The 23,510-nt window shown below is 36.5% G+C and overlaps 2 protein-coding genes across 7 annotated transcripts in view; one reads left to right on the top strand and one right to left on the bottom strand.

The window, feature by feature from the left end:
• APPL1 (adaptor protein, phosphotyrosine interacting with PH domain and leucine zipper 1) overlaps positions 1-12,026 on the top strand; it is a 33,187-nt gene extending 21,161 nt beyond the window's left edge. Inside the window, exons 13-22 of the mRNA XM_027958257.3 lie at positions 1,193-1,249; positions 2,350-2,441; positions 2,830-3,012; positions 4,370-4,422; positions 5,009-5,183; positions 5,283-5,319; positions 6,163-6,309; positions 6,885-6,935; positions 7,226-7,315; positions 8,239-12,026. Of these exons, the coding sequence (XP_027814058.1) occupies positions 1,193-1,249; positions 2,350-2,441; positions 2,830-3,012; positions 4,370-4,422; positions 5,009-5,183; positions 5,283-5,319; positions 6,163-6,309; positions 6,885-6,935; positions 7,226-7,315; positions 8,239-8,385 (1,032 nt within the window). The 3' untranslated portion in view covers positions 8,386-12,026. The remainder of the gene's footprint in view (positions 1-1,192; positions 1,250-2,349; positions 2,442-2,829; positions 3,013-4,369; positions 4,423-5,008; positions 5,184-5,282; positions 5,320-6,162; positions 6,310-6,884; positions 6,936-7,225; positions 7,316-8,238) is intronic.
• The window catches only part of ASB14 (ankyrin repeat and SOCS box containing 14), a 29,474-nt gene that overhangs the window by 1,846 nt on the left and 4,118 nt on the right, over positions 1-23,510 (bottom strand). For 2 of the 6 annotated variants that reach the window (XM_060402348.1, XM_060402346.1), the window contains exons 5-11: positions 23,277-23,435; positions 20,296-20,541; positions 17,781-17,952; positions 16,782-17,325; positions 14,821-14,974; positions 13,717-13,917; positions 11,538-12,987 (exon numbers count right to left, since the gene is read on the bottom strand). In XM_060402348.1, the coding sequence (XP_060258331.1) occupies positions 13,739-13,917; positions 14,821-14,974; positions 16,782-17,325; positions 17,781-17,952; positions 20,296-20,541; positions 23,277-23,435 (1,454 nt within the window). In that variant the 3' untranslated portion in view covers positions 11,538-12,987; positions 13,717-13,738. Of the gene's footprint in view, positions 1-4,993; positions 5,211-11,537; positions 12,988-13,716; positions 13,918-14,820; positions 14,975-16,781; positions 17,326-17,780; positions 17,953-19,768; positions 20,240-20,295; positions 20,542-23,276; positions 23,436-23,510 lie in introns of those variants that run through there. The other 4 variants (XR_009597431.1, XM_060402347.1, XM_060402349.1 and 1 more) reach the window with 4 other exon arrangements.

Below are 23,510 nucleotides of genomic sequence, written 5' to 3'. Positions count from 1 at the left end.
TAGATATTTGGGAAATCATGGTTAATTTTTTCATAAAAGTCAATTGTCCCTCAAGCAACATTCTTAAGTTTCACATGGAATTTTATAAGTGGACCTATAAGTAGAGAGCTTAGAGATCACTGCTTGCTGTCCTTTTAGAAGCTCAGATTCAGAAATAGCCTTGTGACTGCTGCTTTCTGGCAGGCTGTTAGTATCATGAGGCTAGAGTTTAGTTTATTCCCTTCTCTTACCAACCCTCTGAGACAGTATTTGCTGCATTAAGAACATAGTAGCAGCAGACGTAGCATGGCAGTAAGCAACTAAAGTTTAAAGCCTTGGGGAAATGAAAGAAAGAAAAACAGAAATGTGGGAGTGTTTATTCTTCCTCATGACTCTCTTGTTTTTGGCCCCACTTTTACTTGTAGTACACCAAATATGGAAGGTGAGTTACTACTAAGAACTGACAGGTGAAAACCTGTCTTGAGCAATCTTCAGTGAAAATATACTCTTAAGTTGATTCTGAGCCATTTTATCTGCTATTATATAATTGTGTTGGTAGAAGACAATGTTGGAAATTATGTAGAGATCAACTTTTATTTACTTCTTATAGAAAAGAGTAGGTATTAAAACCTGCTTTTGGTCTCTGAGGAATACAGATATACGTCTGCTCTTTGCAGGGTTTTTACCAAACATAAGAAATATTAGGTTAGTTTTGTGAGGCTCCTCAGGCACCAGAATCCTTGAGAGTGAAGCAGAGGATGTGGGGCAATGAGTGTTTTCTGTGTTATTTATAAACCTGAAAGGGAAATATGTAAAATACATTCACAAGGAATATATTTAGCTCTTAACTTTTTTTGCATTGGTATTAATCATGATATCTGAGTCCAGACTGTTTTATTTGGTTGGGATTAGAGGAGGATGTGATATTAAAAAAGATAAATACAGACTATTAAATTATAATTTAATATGATGGCTATATTTTTAATGAAATAAATGTGGGATTTAAAAATAACAAATCTCTTCAGTGTTCTGTTATACCTTCAAGTATTATACATATATATGCTTTTGTATATAGGAAGGTATCTTATAAGAAAGATTATATGTTACTTCTACTGAAACTTCTATGTTAGTTAAATATTGAATACTCTCTTTTAGAAGGGAAGCACTATAGAAAAAAATACTAATCATATTTTTCTATTTTTTCCTCTTACAGTGGATCTGTACAATAAATAACATATCTAAACAAATATATTTAAGTGAAAACCCAGAGGTAATATTTTTATTTTATGGTATCCAGATCTGGCAAAATTTAGTAATTCAGTGGCTTATATGGCTTTTCCTGCATTTTCTCAAGTTCTGTGATCTTTTAACTTGCTCCTGAATGCTTTATAATGATCTTATGAATTTAAAAAAATCAGTGCTAACTGTAGTGGGGTCTTTTGCTTTCACTAACTTGATCTCCTGCCAATCTAGATTTTTCTTTCTGTTATGTCCCTTGGAAACAACAAAAAATTAAAATACAGATTAGATGACTTGTTAATATCTAGGGAATATAAAGCGAATACAGAGTTTGGATTTGAATAATTCAGACTTACTGTACTTTTATCAGAAGTCAAAGTTTTAATATTTTTGAGATTATCCAGAATTATTTATATTAATGAGAGAAGAAATATTTAATCACTTTGTGATAGTGTCTTCATATTTTTGCCTAACTATAAGACACAGAAGTACAAAAATGTTTTGTGATTGTTTTTTCTAGTGTACATACTGTTTTATTTAGCTCATGTTTTAAATAAGTTTTAAATTATTTAATAAGTTTTAAAATATTTTTATGGAAACTTTTTTCAAAACTGGCCTGAAAATATCCATATTAACTTTATCAGTAAATACAGAGATATTTCTGAGCATAAATACATTCTGTAAAATTATGTAAATTTCAGCATCATAGTCATATACTTAATATTTTGTGATTATTTCTTACTTTTTAAATTTCTATACTTAGCCAGTTTGAGTGCACATATGCTAGGCACTGTACTAGGTGCTAGCAATACAAACCTCAATCTAAAAAATCTGGGAGTTAAAAATTTAAAGAAAAAACCATATTTCCTATTATGTATATTAGTAGGAAAAAATCAAGTTTTTCCCTTAGATTTATAGGAAGTAAGAGGAAACTTAAGTTATAATGTTGTGAAGTTAATTATATATCTTAATACTAAGGCTAGAAAATGTGGAACTACTTTAGTAACTTTTACAGAAGTACAATTTAAGTTTACAATTTAAGTATAACTCAAGACTACTCTGAGAATTCAGAGTTATATTTAAACTGTTGGTTTTCTTGCTTTACTAATTAGTCCTTTTTTTAAAAAACAGGAGATTGCTGCACGAGTAAATCAGTCAGCTTTGGAAGCTGTCACTCCTTCCCCATCTTTCCAGCAGAGGCACGAGAGCCTGAGGCCGGCAGGGTGAGTTACCAGACTATAGGTTATTTAAAGAACTATATGGGCTATTGAAAGTGTTAGCAAACACTTGGATTTTAGCAGTGCTAGTTACATTAGTACAAAATAGTTCTAGAAAATGTACTTTCAAATTGGTGAATTCACCAGCAAGAGCACTAAATAAATAAGGATTCCAAATTTCCTTAGTGTTTATCCCTAGGTTAAAGTGATTTATGTTTCTGAATTTAGTAATTCGAAAGAAATCTTTTGATAAAGTAGCTGTGATTTGGGGTTGTATTTATTAAAATTTGTTCTTATCACTTTATAAAAATTATATATTTTTTCTCATGGTTTCAGTGTTTAATTTGCAAGAAAAAACTAAATGCAATGCCTTCTTGTTTTCTTCTCTGCTTAGACAATCTCGGCCACCCACAGCTCGAACCAGCAGTTCAGGATCCTTAGGATCTGAGTCCACAAATTTGGCTGCCCTCTCTCTAGATTCTCTTGTTGCCCCAGATACCCCTATACAGTTTGACATTATTTCTCCTGTGTGTGAAGATCAGTCTGGCCAGGCAAAAGCCTCTGGCCAGGGAGGCAGGTGAGTGATAGGTCTGTAAAGCTGTAAGGCTTATGAGTCCAGTTCTACAGTTGAGAGCCATCTCTCACATATCTTGTGCATCAGCTATGTTTTTCTTTCTGTAATTACCTACCAGAATTTTGATAGTTGAAGAGGAATCATGAAGGCTTTTCTCTGTTTTTGCCTCAGTTAAATGAGTTCAGATAATTTAGTTTTAGAAATATTCAATTCTGAATGGTTTATCAGATCTACTTCTAAGGTATTTACTCTTAAAATTACAGAAGAAAGGTGACAGTCCTGTGACAATAAAGTTGATATCATGACAATATTTTAATATATAAGAGTAATATATATGTGCCATAGGTTTATTGGAAAATGTTATCTTGTGTTAGAATAAGAAATCTCCAGCAAGGTACTAAGACATTGTCATGCTATGAATTATTAATGAATTATCTTTATTTATATAATGATAAATCCTTGTCAAAGTCATTAAAATTTTTCTTTGATTATGGATGAGGGAAATATGGCTTCAGGCAAATCGTTTATTAAGTAGGTTGGACACTTAATAAGTTGATAATGTAGTAACTGGGTATACATGAGTGAGGCAAAGAAAGAATAATTTACATTTGATCATAGGAAAATACTTAGCATTTGATATAATAGGTCAGATACATATTAGGGAGGTCAATTTTATGTTATCTGAAAGCCAGTGTTATCTTAGAACCACTTAGCTCTCTGTTTGCTTATAAATCCTACTTTGGATTGTACTTTTCTTCCTTTATTGTGGGTGTGTCATGAGCCAAGCACACTTAGGAAGGAAGTTGCTTCCATCTCTGGTTAGTTGGTTCTTCTTGCATTCTGTTACGTGTGCCTTGAGAAATCAGGTCTAATTCTAGAAAATGTTCAAATTATTGTAGTTAATTTGCGTCACATACTTAGAGGACCTAAAAGGTTTTTTGTGTTTTTTTTTTTTCCCCCACAATCCAAGGAAATTCCTACATTTTTCTCATATAACTAAAGTTGAAGCTAAATTAGCCATTTCTCTGTCCTAGTTTATTTAAATTCAGGAACTTTTGCAACATAGTTTATTATAATGTTGATTTTTATGTTTGTGGCTAAACATCCTGTCTGTCTACATTTTCTGAGATATAGCAACTTTGAGTTCAGCCGATTAGTGTGAGGGCAGGGGCCTTCGTAACAAGTAAGTTGGTCATCAGTAGTGTTCCTTAACAAGAAGGGATATTTTTGAGCTTTAAAAAAATGTGTGTACAAGGTTTTCTGACTTTAGTTTTTAATTCTGGGTTCAGTGATTGAGATTGGTTCCCTGTGGCTCATGGTGACTGACCACTGGATCATAATTTTTTAAAATACTTTTCAGGCGTACAAATCCATTTGGAGAATCTGGAGGAGGTACAAAGTCTGAAACTGAAGGTAAAATAAGTGTAGTGTTCTTATATTTCAGAGATTCTCAGAGCAGTAAACTGAGAGAAGAATTTGTTGTTTACATTTGTTCTGCTGTGTGTTTTAACCGTATCTTTCCTTCAGTTTTTTCTTTTTACTCCTAGTGCACTTAAAGCAACAGAACTTACTCAGACTTAAGATTTCGTTATTCACACAAAATTATAGAATCTCATACTTTCGACCTCATAGTCAGGTTCTCATTGTGTAAGATATCCTTTGACCTTCCTAACAGCTGTTTTCTTCTGGTTCTGGAGCATAATTTTTTTTTTTCTTTTTCCCATACTTATTTACTTTGATATAATTTCAAACTAACAGTAAAGCTGTCAGAATAGTAAAAGGAATTCTTTTAACTCAGAACCACCAGTTGCTGAAGCATAATCTTTTGCTCTTGGAATTTGAGATCTTACTTTTTCTGTAACATGAACACTGTAGTTAGGAGTTATTTCTGAGTGCTTCAGAATATTTCACTGGAAAACCTAAAGAGGGCAGTGTATTTAATTCCATAGGAAAAGAATGTGGGATTTAAAATTACATAATGTACCTTGTTTTGTTGTAGAGTCTATTCTTCATCAGTTGTTTATTGTCCGATTCCTTGGTTCTATGGAGGTGAAATCAGATGACAATCCAGATGTTGTTTATGAAACAATGCGCCAAATTTTAGCTGCCCGGGCCATCCATAACATCTTTCGTATGACAGAATCACATTTATTAGTCACTTGTGATTGTTTAAAGTAAGTAGTAACCTGTCCCTCAAAAAACTGTGGGAAAAAATATTTATATAATTGTAGCATAATTAACATTTTTTCCCTAAATTTTATTTATTATTATAGGTTAATTGATCCACAGACACAAGTTACAAGGCTCACGGTGAGTTCTGCATGTTTAAAGCTTTAAGTCTTTTTGTACATATACACATCTTACACATCTGATAATCGTGACTGAATATTTGGATATGGAAGCATGAATTATGATTGATTTTTAGGTGGCTATAATTGAGTTTATGGCCATCTCTCCAAAAAAAGTTGTAACATCCCATGTAGTTGAAAGAATCAGTGCAGTCTGATGTGATATTTAGTATTCATATTTATCCGTCAGTTAGGGAGCATATAGCATACCCTAAAGAAGGTAGCTCAGATAGTAAAGCGTCTGCCTACAGTGCAGGAGACCCTGGTTTGATTCCTGGATCAGGAAGATCCCTTGGTCAGAAAGATCCCCCGAGAAGGAACTGGCAACCCACTCCAGTATCCTTGCCTGGAAAATCCCATGGACAGAGCAGCCTAGTGGGCTACAGTCCATGGGGTCACAAAGAGTTGGACATGACTGAGTGACTAACAAAGAAACTAACAAATTAAGGAATTAAAAGGCCAACATGGTTGAGTTTATTTTATAATTATCTATTTTGAAATAGCTGCAGGTGTGTGCTTATTTAATCATTTAATAACAGAGATCATATTTGTTACTGAATTTGACTTTGTAAAATGTGTTAATGACTAATAAATTCAGTATTCAACAACCTTTTAACGTTCCTGGCAATCCAAACCAAATGTGAGATTGTTTGTTCTTGGATTACCATTCCGTTAAGAAAAATGATTGACTCTAATGTTCTGTTTATGTTATTTAATAACTAAGTACATGCATTTGTCATATATAGAAGCGCTGTTACAATGATCTGAAAAAATCTCACGTTTGCTTCTGATGTTTTCTGTGCAGTTTCCATTACCCAGTGTAGTTCTGTATGCTACACATCAGGAAAATAAGAGGCTTTTTGGATTTGTTCTTCGGACATCAGGAGGGAGAAGTGAAAGTAACTTGTCATCAGTCTGTTACATATTTGAATCAAACAACGAGGGTGAAAAGGTACGTGGCTTTTCAAAATGTGTTTCTATTATAAAATATGTGTCAAAGTTCTTACTAAGATTTCTGGATAAAACTCCCAAACTTTGTCTAGTCCAGCTGAGTTGCTTCACCAAAGTCTATTGTTTTGAAGAAAGCTGAGCTGATGGGTTAGGCTATCTGACTCCACAGACCTGTGTCTTCCTGGCCATTGAGAGCTGGTGCAATCTTCTGGCTTCATTAACTTGTCTTGGGAATGCAAAATATTCCCATAATCAGCCATTTCCAAATATCTCCAGCTTAGAATAGCAGCAGTAGCTGCTTGCTTTGTTCTTTGCAGCTTTACCATCTTAGTGGTGAATCTGAGATAACAAGAAGTGAGGGACTTGAAAGATGTGAGAGCCAGTGGTAGAAGCTCACAGACTGAAGAAAATACACAGAGGCTTGGTTTTGGGGCTGGAACATTCTTAAATCAACTTTTGTTTGGAAATGTATATTATAATGAGTTATGAAACTAGTTACATCAGCCATTTGGATACTTGAAATTATCACCTTGATGTATGAACTGTCTGAGTTTTTCTTACTTTTCCCCCCTTTAGATTTGTGATTCTGTTGGATTGGCAAAACAGATAGCATTGCATGCAGAACTGGTAAGAATCTAAGATACTTAATTATCCAAGAGTATTAACTCAAGTAATCTAAGAGCTTTTATATTAACAAGTAAATAAAAATGATTTTGCTATACAAAGTTAACAATAGATGCTATTGCTGATACATAGCATTTAGAATTTGGATAAATGGCTAACATTAGGATGTAAATTTTTGGTGTGCTTTCTCATATAAATGCAAATAATAATTTGAAAAGGTTACAAAGGTAATATTAATTGAAAAGGTAGTTATTTCATATTTAATTCATCAGTTGTATTCATCTATTCCTCAGGATCGCAGGGCATCAGAAAAACAAAAAGAAATAGAGAGAGTAAAAGAGAAGCAACAGAAAGAACTCAGTAAACAAAAACAAATTGAGAAGGTATGCAGTCCTAATGTCTCGATCTTCTCTGACCAGATACGATGTTTACACAGAGTTTCCTTAATTCAGCACTGTGACTTTCATATTGGAATTTTCAAGTGAAGGTTCCATTTCCATTCGCTTAGCTACCTCATAAACAGATGATTCACAGCATAGCGGAAAAGGATGACATTTGTCTTCTTGGCTTCACTGCTCAGCTTGTGGGATCTTAGTTCCCCCACCATGAATGAACCCGGGCCCTCAGCTGTGAGAGCGCAGAATCCCAACCACTGGACCACCAGGGAATTCCTGACATCTGTCTTCTGATACAGTGTTTACATTATAGTTACATTGACATGTAGTGTGACTTGTTGTTCAGTCGCTAAGTCATGTCCCACTCTGCAGCCTCACAGACTGCAGCATGCCTGGTTTTCCTGTCCTTCACTATCTCCCGGAGTTTGCTCAAATTCATGTCCATTAAGTCAGTGATGCCATCCAACCATCTCATCCTCTGTCGCCCTCTTCTAGTGTGACTTGCTATTTAGCAAACAAACTAATATTCCAGTGAAGGTTGGAAGGTTGTCTCCTCAAAACAGGTCTTTTGAGAGGAGATATGTATGGCTTTCATCAGTGGTAGTTAAGTAGGTATGTCTGTATATACTTTCTCTAGTTTATAGTGAGAGCTAATAATGGCCTGAATGTAAGTTGTTAACCGTAAAAATGCAGATGATGAAATGTTGACTTTGATAGGATTTCTAGAACAGTGTCAAAATATACTTCGGTGTTAACATTGGTTTGTGTAGTCTTTGTTTTCAGTGAGTTGCCAGAATTATGCGTACATATTTATGACAGACGTATGGAAGTTACTCTCAAGTATGTAATGCTTAGTTTTCCATTTGATTGCATATAAATTAACTCAGTTTCTTTTCTGTCTTTTCCAATAGGACTTAGAAGAACAAAGTCGGTTGATAGCTGCTTCCAGTAGACCAAACCAAGCCAGTAGCGAGGGGCAGTTTGTTGTCCTTAGCAGTAGCCAGTCAGAAGAGAGTGATTTGGGAGAAGAAGGAAAGAAGAGAGAGTCAGAAGCATAAACTTATCCTTGCTTTTTGGTTGATATTTCTCCCCCCTTGGAATTTGTTGACAATTTCTGTGGTAAAATGGCACAAGGTAACAACAATGTTGAACTATCAAGGAGACTAAAATTTGTATTTGCTTGTTTAACTTCATTTTTTAAACTAATATTGACCTTGATAACTTAGGTTTGCATTGATTCTTTTTTTTTTTCCCTTAGAAATAATATACTATGCAGTAACTTTAAATTCCACATGTCTGAAAGAAACCTGTTCATATCCCTGAAGTAGATTGCTGAGGGATTACAGTTGCTTAAGCCTTTTATTCCTCCCAATTGTGAACTTATTACCTTGCATTGTAATTGGCTATGACCATAAGAAATCATTTATTCTTCAGCTTCAGATATTCATGGATATGCTCCCTCTCTTTCATTAGGAACATTTTGCTGGCAGTGAGGAAGCTTTTGACTGAATAGGTTTAAAATCCTTACATAGAAAAATTTTCAAGTTTGCCAATATTTTAACAATGTTAAATGTGCAATAGGACTTTTACAAAATAGAGGTTTTAGACTTAAAGTTTCACATTGTGGCAGGTGGTACTGTAGATTTCAGGGCGTTTTCTTGGATTGCTCGCATTTCTCTGATGTACAGCTGATGCCAGTGGGAAAGAAGCTTAAGTGTCTCCATTTTAAGATTGCTACAGCCCTTGGCATTTATTATCACATTCTTAGTTCTCAGGTTGGGACTTGAATTATTGCTGCAGAGCAGTAATGGTTAAAATAAGATTTTGGAATTTAGTAAAAGGGAATTTTTTTTTTTTGTTCAAATAAGTTTTAGATTAGGATTTAACATGTAAAGATTGTTACAGGATAAATACATTGTATTTTCTGCATTGTGTGAAATAATTTTTATTGAAAATCAAGGGACATTTAGAAAGAAGTTCTATAGCAATTATGTTTCCTGCTTAAAGTAAAAATTCCTAGAATTTAGTTTAAAAATGTAATCTTTTAAATTTCAGACTGATACTCACAGTATTTTCATAATTCCATGTTTTTATAAAATGCTGGTCACCACTTTATATCCGTGTAGGCAAATAATATGTGAGCAGAGAATAATTTGCACTAATTATTGTAAATACTTATCCTCTTTAAATGAGTATAGTAAAAGGTCTAATTCCATGAAAGCCTGAAAAGCAATTGAGTGCTTGGTCGAGGAGAGTCAACCCAGGAAGGATTTTAACCTGGTGCCAAGGTTAAAATGACACTTCTCTACTGCCTAACTCTATGACAGAACTTGATTTTTTTTTTTTAACTTGGATTTTTAACATTGCTGATAGAAATTATATTCCTGTGTTTCACATGTAAAAGTACATATAGCCACGTTAAATATATTGAATAAAATATTTTACATAGTCATATATTTAAAATTTTCAAAAGATTAGCCACTAATTTTACAAGGAAAAAAGCCTTTTGTTATTTGACATATAGTTTTTTCTTCTTAGTTCTGATTTAGAAATGGCATATAGTTCTCAGCTGTTTTACAATGTATATACACTGTTTTCTCTAGGAATGGAATAATTATATATAGGATTGTGGTGTTTTTTTTAGCCATGTACCAAATAGGAATAATGATTACTTAATAATCATTATTTTGAAGCCTTATGTTACCAAAACATACAGTAAAAAGTAGAAATTTATGGAATACTTTTTGAAAAGAGTTTATTTTGTCCTTGCTAAAGGGAAGGGAATGCTTTCCCAGTAGTCTGTGCATCATTCCTTTTTGTAGAAATTGAAATTTCTTCTGAGATCAGCATTCGGTTAGCCATGGCATATCCTGCTTTTAAGACCGTTTTGAGGATTAGTAAGCTTTTTGTCTCAGTAAGTCTTTTGTTTATACTACAAGGTCGCCACCTCACTTAGTTCAGGTGTAACTTGTCAGCCACCACGCAAGGAAGGTGGTCAGCATTAGGAGACAGTGTGAACCAGGCTGGTGCTTTGCATGGTAGCAAAGCGTTGCCCTTGGTGAGCGCTCTCGGTCAAAATGTAGATGAAAGGTAAAGGTACTGAGACTTAGGGATGCTGGACAAACCTGTGGCTTTTCTTAAGTCATATCTTGTTAGGAATTTCTACAATAACACGCTCGTGCACATAGGTCAGACCAGAGCACATTCCAGTGCCAATCAGAAGTCATGTGTGGGCTTAACAATGTTAGGTGATTCAACTTCTGTTTCGTTACTGTAGAACCATGTGAACTATTTCCATTATGGCAGATACTTAAGCATCAACTTTAATAAATTTTATGTTTTGTTTAAAGAAGGCTCCCCATGGATTTCTGCATAACATTCAAGCTGATCTTTGTTCCCCTTTGAAATCCCTTCAAGCTTTTGGATGCTCTGGTGGTAACGGCATTAGATTTTGGGATATCTTTCTCAGATTCAGACTTGCATTTAATGGTTTTTAGACATTAACAAAACGGATTCTTTAGAAGGAAAGAAATTAAGTCTACCTAATACTGCGAAGCACTCTGCTCCCTGTGTCAACAGTACTTTTATAACTATGGTAATGAAGTCAATAGATAGCAAACTAATTATTCCTTCCCCCTTGTAAAATTGAGAAAACTTGCTAACAAGGAACCGAAACTGTTATCTTGAACGTAGTCCCCAGTCTAGTTTTTGCCATGACTATAATGATTATAGTCACGTGTTTAATTTCAATTTCCTTGTCTCTTTTCACAGCCTTTGTTTTAAAGTCTATTTTATCGGATATGAGTATTGCCACTCCTGCTTTCTTTTGGTCTCTATTTGCGTGGTATATCTTTTTCCAGCCCTTCACTTTCAGTCTGTATGTGTCCCTTGTTTTGAGGTGGGAATTCTCAGATTCCACAGTATAGAGGTTGTAAATTTATGTTACTTTTATGCTTGAGAAAAGGATATTAGGGTGTTCATACCATTCTATGTCACATGTGATCATGTATAGTAAAGGCATCTGAGTTCCTTTTGAGTTATATATAGGAACTGCAAGTATTTGAGTTGAATCCTCATACATGCTGACAGTCTAAGAGCCTATGTTTTGCAAAATCTGTCACCCAAATTAATAAAATGAAAATATTAACATTGACTTTGATAACAGTGTCCCAAGCATTCAAACTGTACTTTAAATATTCAAACACACGGATTGTAGCAAGCAAGTCTTTGACTTTATTTTTAGCAAGTTTGGCTTACTCTTCTTTCATGAGATTTTTTTTTTCTTCCATAGTAATTAATAATACATAGAAAATTGAAACTGGAACTATATTATACTTTTTAACTAATCTCTTGTGGCTGTACTCATATGTAATTTACTTAGGTTAATATGAGAACCGGGGAGTAAGTTATAACTAATGTGCAAAACCGCTTTGTATATTTGGTGATTTTGTAATGTAAGTGAATTGGTTAATTCTTATTTCACTGATACTATTAATCATGTATATGCAATTACAAATTATGCTACATTTCTCTTTAGAATTAAATTTGAAGAACCTGACTTTACGTAATGGTGGTATACATGTGGAGTGGAAAACTTATTTTTTCATTATGTCAAAATAAGTATTCCTGATAAGGCTTCAGGAAATATGCTGTTAGGAGATTTTTAATGTATAATAAAGTCCATGATTTTTTTATAGTCTTTTTTGTATGAAATATATGGTATATCCTCTGAATTTTATTGCTTCGAGTAATTTCAAATGATGCTTATAAAACAAATGGACATTTTCTTAATCTTTTATGATACCATTACACATCTAACTCTATTGCAATCCATAACAACTAAAATGTGGGAGGGGAATGTCACTCATGAGGAAATAGTACTAATTCATATCTAGTGACTTTTAGAAAAATTAAGGGACTTTTCAGTAATTACCCTAGACATGTTACAGTGTATACTTGCTGTGCTTGGTCCTAGTCAAAGGAATTCCTATAGTTTAAAGGACCAGGTTATTGTGTATGCCAGCTTACGTGGGTTGGGCCTGTAGTTGTAATACTAATGAATATACATCCGCTGTGCTCTCTGTGGTTCCCTATAACATTTACTAAGTTCTGTTCTACTGGCAGTTTCTGTTTTAATTTGTTTTGAATTTTATGAAATGTGTACATTCGTAGGAGGTCCAGGGAATAGATGAAATTAACTTTAGAATTATATAATTTATCTAGGTGCATGTATATCTTAAACATATTTGTATATGAACATACATATAATCTAGCACTCATTTATAAACAGACACCACACTCTGATTAAAAAAAAATAAAAAGCTATTCATGCCAGCTAGTTTTACAAATTTTCTATGTGAAAACTATATTATAAAAGTAATTTTAAGTCTGTACTTACTGAAATAGTCTATATAGCCATGAATCCCTACATCAGAAAGAAATCATACAGCTTCAGTTTCCGTAAGAAGGACCGTATTATGCAAAAAAAGAAAAAAAAAGTATGCTAAGACTGAACACATAAACGTCAAGCTATAACTGACTGGGCCTGTGGCCATAATGCTGCCCCTCCGTTCTCTGTGTTGATGTGCCATATGACGGTATACAGGTGTGGCTGAATGAATGTCTTCTCAGTTTCTTTCCTCACTTCCACATTCAGAAACCTGTATTTAAATGCAACACAGAATATATAGAAACAAATTGTAAACTAATATCTATAACTGCTTCTACCAGTGAGCCACTCCTCTCTGTCTACTGGACTGGGCTCAATGTAGAAATCATAAACCATCATCCATTTGAAAACACTTTTAGTTTTTATTCCAGTGATCACATGAACCAATAAATGGTAATGCTTAGCCAGGGTTTTGTGGGAAGAAGGAATACATGTATCCCATTAGTGATGAAACTGCAATTGAAGGCTCTCTTTCAGCTGAATTACCTCAGTACTGCACTCTACACATAAACAGACACTAAGCTGGTCTTGGGACTTCTGTACAGGAACAGCTAATTTCTAGGATCATGTACTTGGATCAATACTTTATTCACTATAGTCACTAAGGCATTTTATATATATATATTTCTCTATAAAAAGTATTACTATTAAGAATTATCTTAAATTGTCAGGTAGCATTTATTATTTTGGGCATATAAAAATATGAATTCATACATTTAATGTAAGATCAATATAGCATTAGAACTGATAATCTTAGTTAATTGAAATTTTTACTTTGGGTATAATTTTTATAAAACTGCCTTTCAGAATGCTAGCCATCTATTGAGAGGCTATGTTCAGAGTGACTCTCTGAAGAACCTAGACTGCATTGAGATTTTAGTCGCCAGGTAAAGTGAGAAATACAAGTCAAATTTTAAGAAAGACATCTGCAGATATGTACCTTTTCATCCAGAATAGTTTGATTACCATGTTCCTGTGAAAATTCCTTGTTCATAAAGGTCGTATTCTTTGTAAAGGACATATGACTTTAGACGATTGGGTAATGGAAGAAATGACATGAAGACGGGGCAGCGCAGGCGTAAACGTCCCATACACTTCCGGATCTTGAGGCGGCACAAATGTTTCAGAGAGCGAGGGTTTGCTAAAATGCAAAACAGGCACATTATCCAAAAGGAACGAGAATTGATTGATTTTTCAGTGATCTTAGCCAATGTATTTTATACTTAAGCCACCAAGATTTTCCTTTGTTGTGACCAAATTGGGAAGTAGCTTTTCACTTCTCATTGCAAATCTTGTAGCTATGGTTTCAGACCACGTCATGTTAGAGTCCAAAGACTGGCATCAATTGTAGGTCTGGCCTGTAAGACGTAAAGCTCCTACATCTACATGTATTAACCCCTGTCCTGCCCCTCGGGGTCAGGCTAAAAACTAAAGATTCCATGGGGAAATTAGATAAAAGAAATTCTTCTTAGTTTGACTTAGGTGCTACTGTGAAACAATTTTGTTTGAAGGGTCATTTACTATCCTTTAGAATCTTAGATCTTAGCATTTTCTCATCCTAGCTTTTAGTGCCATTTCATAGTTGTTGTTTTTTTAATATTTATTTATTTGCTTGCACTGAGTCTTTTTTGCAACTATCAGGATCTTCATTTTGTTGTAGCACAGTAGTTGCAGCATATCGGCATGTAGGATCTTTGTTCCCTGACCAGGGATTGAACTCATGTCCCCCGCAATGACAAGCTGATTCTTAACCACTGGACCATCAGGGAAGCCCCATTTCATAGTTTTTAATTCCTATGTCTATGGTGTTCCATAGGATCAAGAGAAAAATATTATCTACCTATATAATAATTATGTAACAGATTTCATCTATTGGGAAATGGTTAATAAGTACACATTAAGTACATACAATAACATTTTTTAGGTAGGAATAGTCTTTTTCTTGGTTTCTTCAGGTCAGGCTTTTAACTGAAGAGAACAATGTTCTGCAAAACAAGAGTTCAATTAGTATTTTTTGGTAAGAATGTTCAAGAAAGATACTTACTCAAGATAAAATGGATTTCTGACCAGAGCCCCTGTTTTTGGAGCACAGCTCTCAACTTTGAACAGATCCTAACTTGGTCAACATAATCCAGCATCACTCGAACAACATTCCCAGACAGATGCTGCAGCCACGACAAAGTTATTACTTCACAGAACTGAGGAAGAAAATCAGAACCATGAAAGTAAATGAAAACCTTAAGTACATAGTCATCAAAAGAACACTAAACTCAGAGTCAGGAACCAAAGGTTTCAGGTTCTTCATTTATAAACGAAGGTGTTGAACAAGAAAATGTCTCTTGACTCTTAACATTGGGAAAAATGCATACATGCATGCTAAGTCATTTCAGTTGTGTCCAACTCTTTGCAACCCTATGCACTATAGCCCTCCACGCTCCTCTGTTCCTGGGATTCTCCAGGCAAGAATACTGGATTGGGTTGCCATTTCCTCTTCCAGGGATCATTGGGAAAAATATTTACTACTAACTCTCCTGAACTTTGTAAGATACAATGAGGATTTAAAAGAGACTGTTAGATAATATTTATTATCCCTTTTGTTTTCCCACACTGCTGTCTGAATAAAGATTACCTTTCCAGCTTCACTTGCATCTAGACGTGGCCACCTGACTATGTCCTAGCCAATGGGATGTCAGTGGAAGTGTGAGCAACTCCCAGAATGCTGTTACAGAAGAGCAAAGTGTGCACTCCTTCCTGCCAGCCATCCGGCTCACTGCAGTGTGGGTGCAGGTTTCTCCTGTGAATCATGGAACTGTCCAGTTAGAACGCTGTTTACATTTGCCTTTATTTTATGAAAGGGGAATAAGCCATCTTATTAGAGCCACCTTAATTTGGGGTTTTCTATCATTCATAACATAGTCCCACCCTGATACTTGAAGCATAAGATAGTTTCTACCTTTAAGTGATTTACATGTCCTTAGACAAGATAAAAGATGCCCATGTAAGAAGGCAAATAATACTATATGAAAAGTCAGGAAGCCATACAAGATGACATATTACCTAAATTAACCAAGTCATTCATTAATTATAACCTAAAAGTAACATACAATATTAAAATATTTGCTTTTTATTTTTCAGAATTGATCCAAAGATTTTTTCATTATATTTTCAGATTTTAACAATATGAATTCAAGTATTTATAGTACATCTACTCTGAGCATAGATCTGTAAGCTGATGAAGGTGGTGAACAAAAGCTTACATTCATGTATTTGTAAGGAAGACAGATAATCAGTGAAATATTAAAGAATTTTAGAAACTGGTAAAAGTTTATAAAACTTTATAAACTGCTAAAAATTTATAAAAGCATTAAAGAGAATGATTAGGAAGCAGAACTACCTTAAATAAGATCGGTAGGGAAGGGCCTCTCTAAAGAGGTAGCACTTGAGATGAGGTCTGAAGGGTGGCAGCTATTTGAAAAATCAGGGGAAAGGCTCAAGTTGGGGAAAACAGAAGTGACCAGTTTGGCGGGGGGAAAGTAGGAGACTGGTGTGATGAAAGCAAAGAGAAAAATGTCTCAAGAAGAGGAAAGTCAGCAACATTTACTGGGATTCTTTTTTCACCAGAAAGTGACAGAAAAGAAAATCATTAATCAAATGGTTTAGAGTCATAAACCTAGAGTACAGGGAACCCAGAAACATTCTAGCTAGATAACTCATTTCTTCAAAGAAAAAGCATAACTGCGATCATATAAGGCTGCAATCATTCTTCACAACCTTGTGCAGATGTTGCTTCATTTGTGAAATTCCCTGAGTAGAGTTAAATCACTTTTTCCTCCAAACTGTTTCTATACTTTTTTCATCTTTCTGCCATCAGGTTTATCATATATTTATCATATTAAAATCTTTCCAACCAGAGCTTCAGGAAAGAATGGAATTTTATCTGTTGCTGTAGTTCAGGGCCACCAATAATAACGACACAGGGTGACAGCTGCTATGGTGTGTACTTACCATAGTATCTTTGATAACTGTAGACGTCCAGCCTTCAAAAGCATAGAAAGGATGAGATTTGTCTCCATGAGGACAATCAAAGCATCGCTCTGTGTCATACCCATAATTCAGCAGCATCCTGAGCATGACTTCATCTTTCAGAGTGTATTGCAGGGCCGATGGGAAATGTAAAGGGTTGACTCTGCAGAAGTAATTAACGTTCGCCCCGTGCCGTAGCAGCAGACTTACCAGCTCATAGTTGCCCATTCTGAGGGCTATCTGGAGGCAGTTAACTGGGTCTTGATTAGGCAAAGCTCCAGCACTCAGAAGCAGCCTAACTGAAGAGAGGTCACCATTTGATACAGCGAAATACAGAGCTGACTTCCTGTGGTCATCATAGTGTTTGCGGATTCTCTGATCGAGCATGAAATTCACATCAAATCCCGCCTGGATGAGAAGTTCCAGGCATTTGGGGTGTGCTCCTGCTGCTGCACAGTGAACTGGACTGATGCCACTCCGCTTAATGGCAGCAAAATCAGTAACAGGAACCAAAATCTTCAGAGCTCTGAGAAAGAATTTCAAAGTGCATTAAATTTTTTTTTTGTTAAGATGCAGCATTGACCTGTTTGTAACTGCTTTATACTGGCACTGGGTGGTATTAGTATCAGGTAATATTTACACACCTCAACCAAAAAAAAAAAAAAGGCATAGTTCTTGCATGCAAAATCTCTAATACCAGGTAAAGTTACAGGTCTAAATAAAAAATTCAAAATTATCCCAGTCAGTGAGACCCAAGGCTCCCTGCATTGCCAAATGACCTGATAATAAGATAGTTTTATGTCTCTTCAGTGGCTATAGAGGATATCTGAATTTACCAATTCCTAGCTGGTCCAGAGCTTCTTAATATAAAAGGGGGTGTTGAAGTTGGAGGATCAGATGAAGAATATCAAGTTCCCAGAAACCACCCCCCAATCCCATAGCTGTTACTATTTCTATTTGCAATAGTGTGGTTGAACTTACAACAAGTGACCTCTGTCAGCTGCTACATGAATGGGCAGGTGACCTGAATTCTTAGGGACGTTGGCATCAGCTCCATACTCTAGCAAGAGAGTCACCGAGTCTGGATTTCCTCCGCTAGCAGCTTCAAGTAAGATGGAAGAAGAGTCAGAGGCCTGACCAAGAGCATTAGCTCCTAGGAGGAGAAAGAGTGATGTTATGCGAAGAGTCTTTTCACTGTACTGCTTAAGTATTCTTAAGTATAAATACACATGCTGGCTTTCAGAGTAATTTTATAAGTTACATGTTTTCTAACTTAAGAATCCCACGAGAAATAATTTTATAGGTTTTATTTTCAGACCTGCATACAGAAGCTTGCTTACCTCATAACACACATATAAGATGGCACTAACCGTCCTGTTGCACTATGTCACCATGAATCTAATTGGATCTTATGGTGGAAAGGGTATTTGTTCTGTTTTAACTTGTTGCTAGGAGACTGTGCATACTAAGAGACACTAGCTGTTCTTAGTTGAAGTTGGAGACTGCTGACAGTTAAAAGGGTATATAGTACAGTACCCTGTAAGTTAAGTGCTCTGCGAATGGTGTGGGGAATAAGAGTATAGACACAGGCTATCTCCTTGAAGATCTCAGGGCTGGGGCTGTGAGTGGGGCTGGGGTTGTAAGTGGGACTAGGAAGTGAAGGAAGGAGAAAGGAATTTTGGGTCAGTTTTGGAAGGCCTCTGAGTAAAATAGGCTTTCAACAAAGAGTAGCATTTGAATGGACAAAAGAAAAGGAGGACACTCTGGTCCTCTTCACAGCTCCCGTAAAAAAAGCTATGGTGACTTTAACTTAGTGTGGACTCCATAATCATTAGGATATAAAATGGCTGCTCCAGAACCCCATTTCTAGAATGCTTTAAGAAGTGTCTAATAAGCCTCCATGTAATGAGTACTCACTATGTACTAGTTCCTTTATGTATATAGTAATTTCTAAACTTCACAACAACCCTAGGAAGTAGATTCTAACGTCTTCATTATAAAGATGAAGACACTGAGCTTCATTGAGATTAAATGACTTCACCAGAGATGCACAACTAGTCAGCAAGGTAGTCAGGATTCATGCCAGGTGGACCAGACCCAGGGCCTATATCTACGATGATGCTATGCTACCAGTCTAGCAATGCAGGGTGGTAGACTAATATGATTTGGAATGAGACAGCTGTGGGGTCAAAGCCTGGCTCTGTTATTTAGTAGCCATGTGCAAATGACTGTAAAGGGGCTTACCTAAGGGAGATGCTCCCTCACTGAGGTCAAACCATACTGGTTTGTTTTTTTAAAGGTTAAGGATTTAAAATCTGTTGCTTGTTTCTTTATATTTTAATCAATGATCTACACAAAAGGTTGCTCTTTTTGTGCAGATGAAGGATCCAGTGTTTACTTTGTTTTTCCAGCTAATGACCTGAGCCATCTCTGACAGCACTCGTAACATTTTACCTGACATGTCTTATGGCCATTGATTGAGAGCTAGCCTCTCCTTATATGATAGGAAGGATTTAGGTAAGTCTAAAAAGCAGAAAGTTGTTCTGTGCAGTCTAGAAAATGGGAAACCAGGACCGTCTGTTGTTAGAGAAAGAAATAAGGCTTCTGGACACAAATGGGGAGGAGAATAAAGAAGATAATTCTAATATTGGGACTTTATGAAATCTTGGGAAAGATTTGCTTTTGAACAAGAGCTTTAGATAATACACTGCTTCATCTCACAGTGTCATCAATGGGGGGTCTCCTCAAAGACGGTAAATGCCAAAGTTCTCTGAGTCAGGGTTTCTGTGAGTTAAACCAGGATCTAAGATGTCCATAGCAGCGCTGGTGGCAGGAGAGGATGTGTTGAAGGGAAGTCCTGCAACTGGTACCATCGCCAAACCTCACTTCTCTCAAGGGTAAAATGAGAATTATGTCTACCTCACAGGGTTTGCAGAAGATTGTCTGAGGTAAAATAAGCAGCTTAATACCTGGTGCTGAGAAAGTAGTCAACATGTTTAAGTTGCCTTCTTTCCCCTTCTCTCAGAGTTTTGTTTATTACTAGAGAGGAGAACTGGGACTCACAAAGAAGAAATCAGGAAGAATTTCCTAATTATTCATCTGGTAACAGATTGGACTGCCTCATCACTTAGCTCAAGCAGAGAAAACATATAGAGGATTTTGTGAAGTCTTTCATCCTATGAATCTAAAAAAGAACAGTCACACAAAAAAATTAAACAGAAAGCAACCATCCTCTTAACATGGTCAGGGAACATTAAGTAAAAGAGTAATCTGCAGCCTAGTAATTTCAGGGAATCTACTTCAGAGCAAGTAAGAAGTATTCAATCCCTATTTTAGGTTTTTTTCAGTAGCTAATGTATTAACATGTACTTTCATGAAATAGTAAATTAAGCTTAAATGAAATGTTAACATATTACTTTGAAGCTCTCAGTGAAGAGAACACTTTGGTCATGTTACTCTTTAGTAAAAGTGTGCTGACTGTATAGAAAAATCTTGCCTTTCCGCAGTAAGAGTTCCATGATTTCAGTGTGTCCGCTCTGGGCAGCAAGAGCAAGAGGAGTGAACCCGTAGGAGCTCTGTGGGTCAGGGTGTGCCCCGGAAGCCAGCAGGAGCGCCACTATGTCCCGTCTGCCCAGCTTGGCTGCTTCGTGGAGTGCTGTCCTCTTGTTGGCACACAACAGATTGACATTGGCTCCATGGCTGATCAGCAAGGAGGCCATATCGTAGGAGTCCTGTAGAACAGCTGGGAAATTGGAAATGAGGGAGGTGTCATGTTCAACAGGAAATTCAGGCCAGAGTATCTGATCAGCTAGTTTCCCTCAGGCTTCTTAAGGAGTTCTTCCTACCTGCCCCGCCATATGCCAACAATTTGTGCTTAGGAAAAAAATGAGGCTCATATTAGGTCATATTAATAGTGTTTTAATCAATATGGGCTACTCGCTTTTAAGTCATGACCAATTATTCATTGTCTATTGGCTACTTACGGAGAAGGCAATGGCACCCCACTCCAGTACTCTTGCCTGGAAAATCCCGTGGATGGAGGAGCCTGGTAGGCGGCAGTCCATGAGGTCGCAAAGAGTCAGACACGACTGAGCGACTTCACTTTCACTTTTCACTTTCCTGCATTGGAGAAGGAAATGGCAACTACTCCAGGGTTCTTGCCTGGAGAATCCCAGGGACGGGGGAGCCTGGTGGGCTGCCATCTTTGGGGTCGCACAGGGTTGGACACGACTCAAGCAACTTAGCAGCAGTAGCAGCATTGGCTACTTATGGGCTGAAAAACAAGGTTTTCATGTATCATCTTTATGTTCTCAAGAAAATAGGAATTTAAGTATCCAGTACAGCCCCCGGAATGTTTGTAGTTGCTTTACATAAAGAAAAACAAAAAAAGCTATAATTAGGAAATCGTTTTTAACCTCACACTTTGTAAACCAAATTCTCTAACTGGTATTTCTGCATTTATGCTGTTAATTCACATTTGGATGATGATCTTTAGTCCTTTAAGATTCTAGAACTTAATTTACCCATCTCCCTATCCATTCACTAATTGTTGGCCCCAACTGTGTCTGAGGAATCTTGCTAGGTGTCAGACACTGAATTAGAATAAATTCTGCTCACCACCGTTTATAATGTGCCATATAAAGAGCTGCTGCTGCTGCTAAGTCGCTTCAGTCATGTCTGACTTTGTGCAACCCCAGAGACGGCAGCCCACCAGGCTCCCCCGTCCCTGGGATTCTCCAGGCAAGAGCACTGGAGTGGGTTGCCATGTCCTTCTCCAATGCATGAAAGTGAAAAGTGAAAGTGAAGTCGCTCAGTCGTGTCCGACTCCTAGCAACCCCATGGACTGCAGCCCACCAGGCTCCTCCGTCCATGGGATTTGCCAGGCAAGAGTACTGGAGTGGGGTGCCATTGCCTTCTCCAATATAAAGAGCTATAATTGCTCTAAGACTAGAAATATGGAGTACCCAAGGGTATTGGGTCTTTTCAAAATCATGGAGTTGGCACTTTGTGCCCTTTCATTCTAGAAACACGTGTCCTTTGTTTTAGGAAATAGCTTTCCTGACTTGTTTCACTGATGGCCACCACCTTGTGTGTTCTCTTTCTACTATTCCTGTTATTCACATGTTGCCCTTCTTCAGCGGTCATCCTAGTTCTCTTAGTTATTTTTCTTTCCTATTTTTCATGTCTTTTCTTCTTCTTTTCAGTTATGTAAAGCTTACATAACTTTATCATGTAGCATTTTAAAATTTTTCTACCATATTTTTAATTTTCAAGAATGTTTTGTTCTCTTTTTTAGTAGTGTCTTGATATTTTATAAATTTTCATTGATTTTTCTGAGAAAATCAATGATAACTTTCCCTTACATTTTATTTTCCCTAAATAATCTATTTCTTCCAAGTTGTTTATCTTTGTTTGTTGGAGACTTTTCTCAGACAGTCCTTGGATATCTGCTCATGATTAAGAATTGGAAACTAAAAATCTGATTGGAAAGTCTAAACACTGACTTAACTGAAGGTTGATATGCCTGGGCTATTTGTTGGGCAACTTCCAATTTCACTATTTTTAGTTCTTTCTCCTTGAGCTGATCAGAGAAGCCTTCTCTTGGAGGGTGAAGTTTTAGCTGCCAGCTTTCTAGAATTTGGTGGAGGAGAGCTGGGAGATCTCAGCTTGTGTTTGTTTCCTCCAGTATCTCAAATCCAGTATTCCTGCCCTTGCCTAATAATCTCCAGTCCTGAGAACCTTTGCTCACACTATTCAGAGAACAAACCGCCACAATTTTGCTGGGGTAGGGGAGGAATCTGACCCAGCAGGCTAGATTGGGAGAAGTAATCTAGACACCTGAGTACTGGTTTCTTAATAGTTTTCAATCAATTTTTCTATTTTAGCTGCTGTTCTTCATCCCTGTGTTCCAGGAGGTAACTATAGCCAACAGTTTCCAGGCCTTTTGATACAACTGCACTGGTTTTTGGCTTTCCCCACTCCAATTTTAGATTTGGCTTTCTTGTCACTTATTACTCATTGATCTGCTCTTCTGATTTTTAAAAATCATGTTACTCTTGTCTCCTCTTCCAGTCTTCCCTTTCTTCTGTATCTTAACCCTTTAAAACATTTAATGAACTGTACTTCTCCTGAAGACTCAGGAGGCAGCAAAATTAGTCATTCATATTTAATCTGCTGACTTCACCCAAACACTGGCTGCTTCTTCCTACTCTGCTCCTCTTCTGTATTTCTTATACCAAGATTAACTTGTTCAGCTGCGGTATCAGGCAAACAGTCAGCTCATAATTGGGCAGACTCTTTGCCTCACCTCGCAAGCCAGTCTATACAAAGCTTCTTGAGAGTCAGATACGACATGTGGTCAGTTGGGACTAGTGACAGTGCTGCAACTATGCACCAAAAAGCTGCGCCTGTGAAGCCCCTGGGTCTAGAGGAGACACAGGCCACAGACCGTTCTCCAGAGCCAAGGTGTTAATTTACCTGTAAGAAGAGGTGAATTGCCTTCAACATTCTTGGCATTTGGATTGCAGCCATTGAGAAGGAGAAAACTGACGTTTTCTAAGAGGCAATTGCTGACAGCCAAAAACAGTGGCGTTTCACCATTGTGGGTGGTTTGCTCCCACACACTGAGTTTTGAGGCTGAAATAAATCCATTAGACCACACAGATTAAAATATGAAAATAAATTTTAAACTTATTTCTCAGAAGCATCAAA

The sequence above is a fragment of the Ovis aries genome, chromosome 19, assembly GCF_016772045.2.
Source record: "Ovis aries strain OAR_USU_Benz2616 breed Rambouillet chromosome 19, ARS-UI_Ramb_v3.0, whole genome shotgun sequence".
Taxonomy (NCBI): Eukaryota; Metazoa; Chordata; class Mammalia; order Artiodactyla; family Bovidae; genus Ovis; species Ovis aries.
This window is presented reverse-complemented; position numbering and strand designations above follow the sequence as displayed.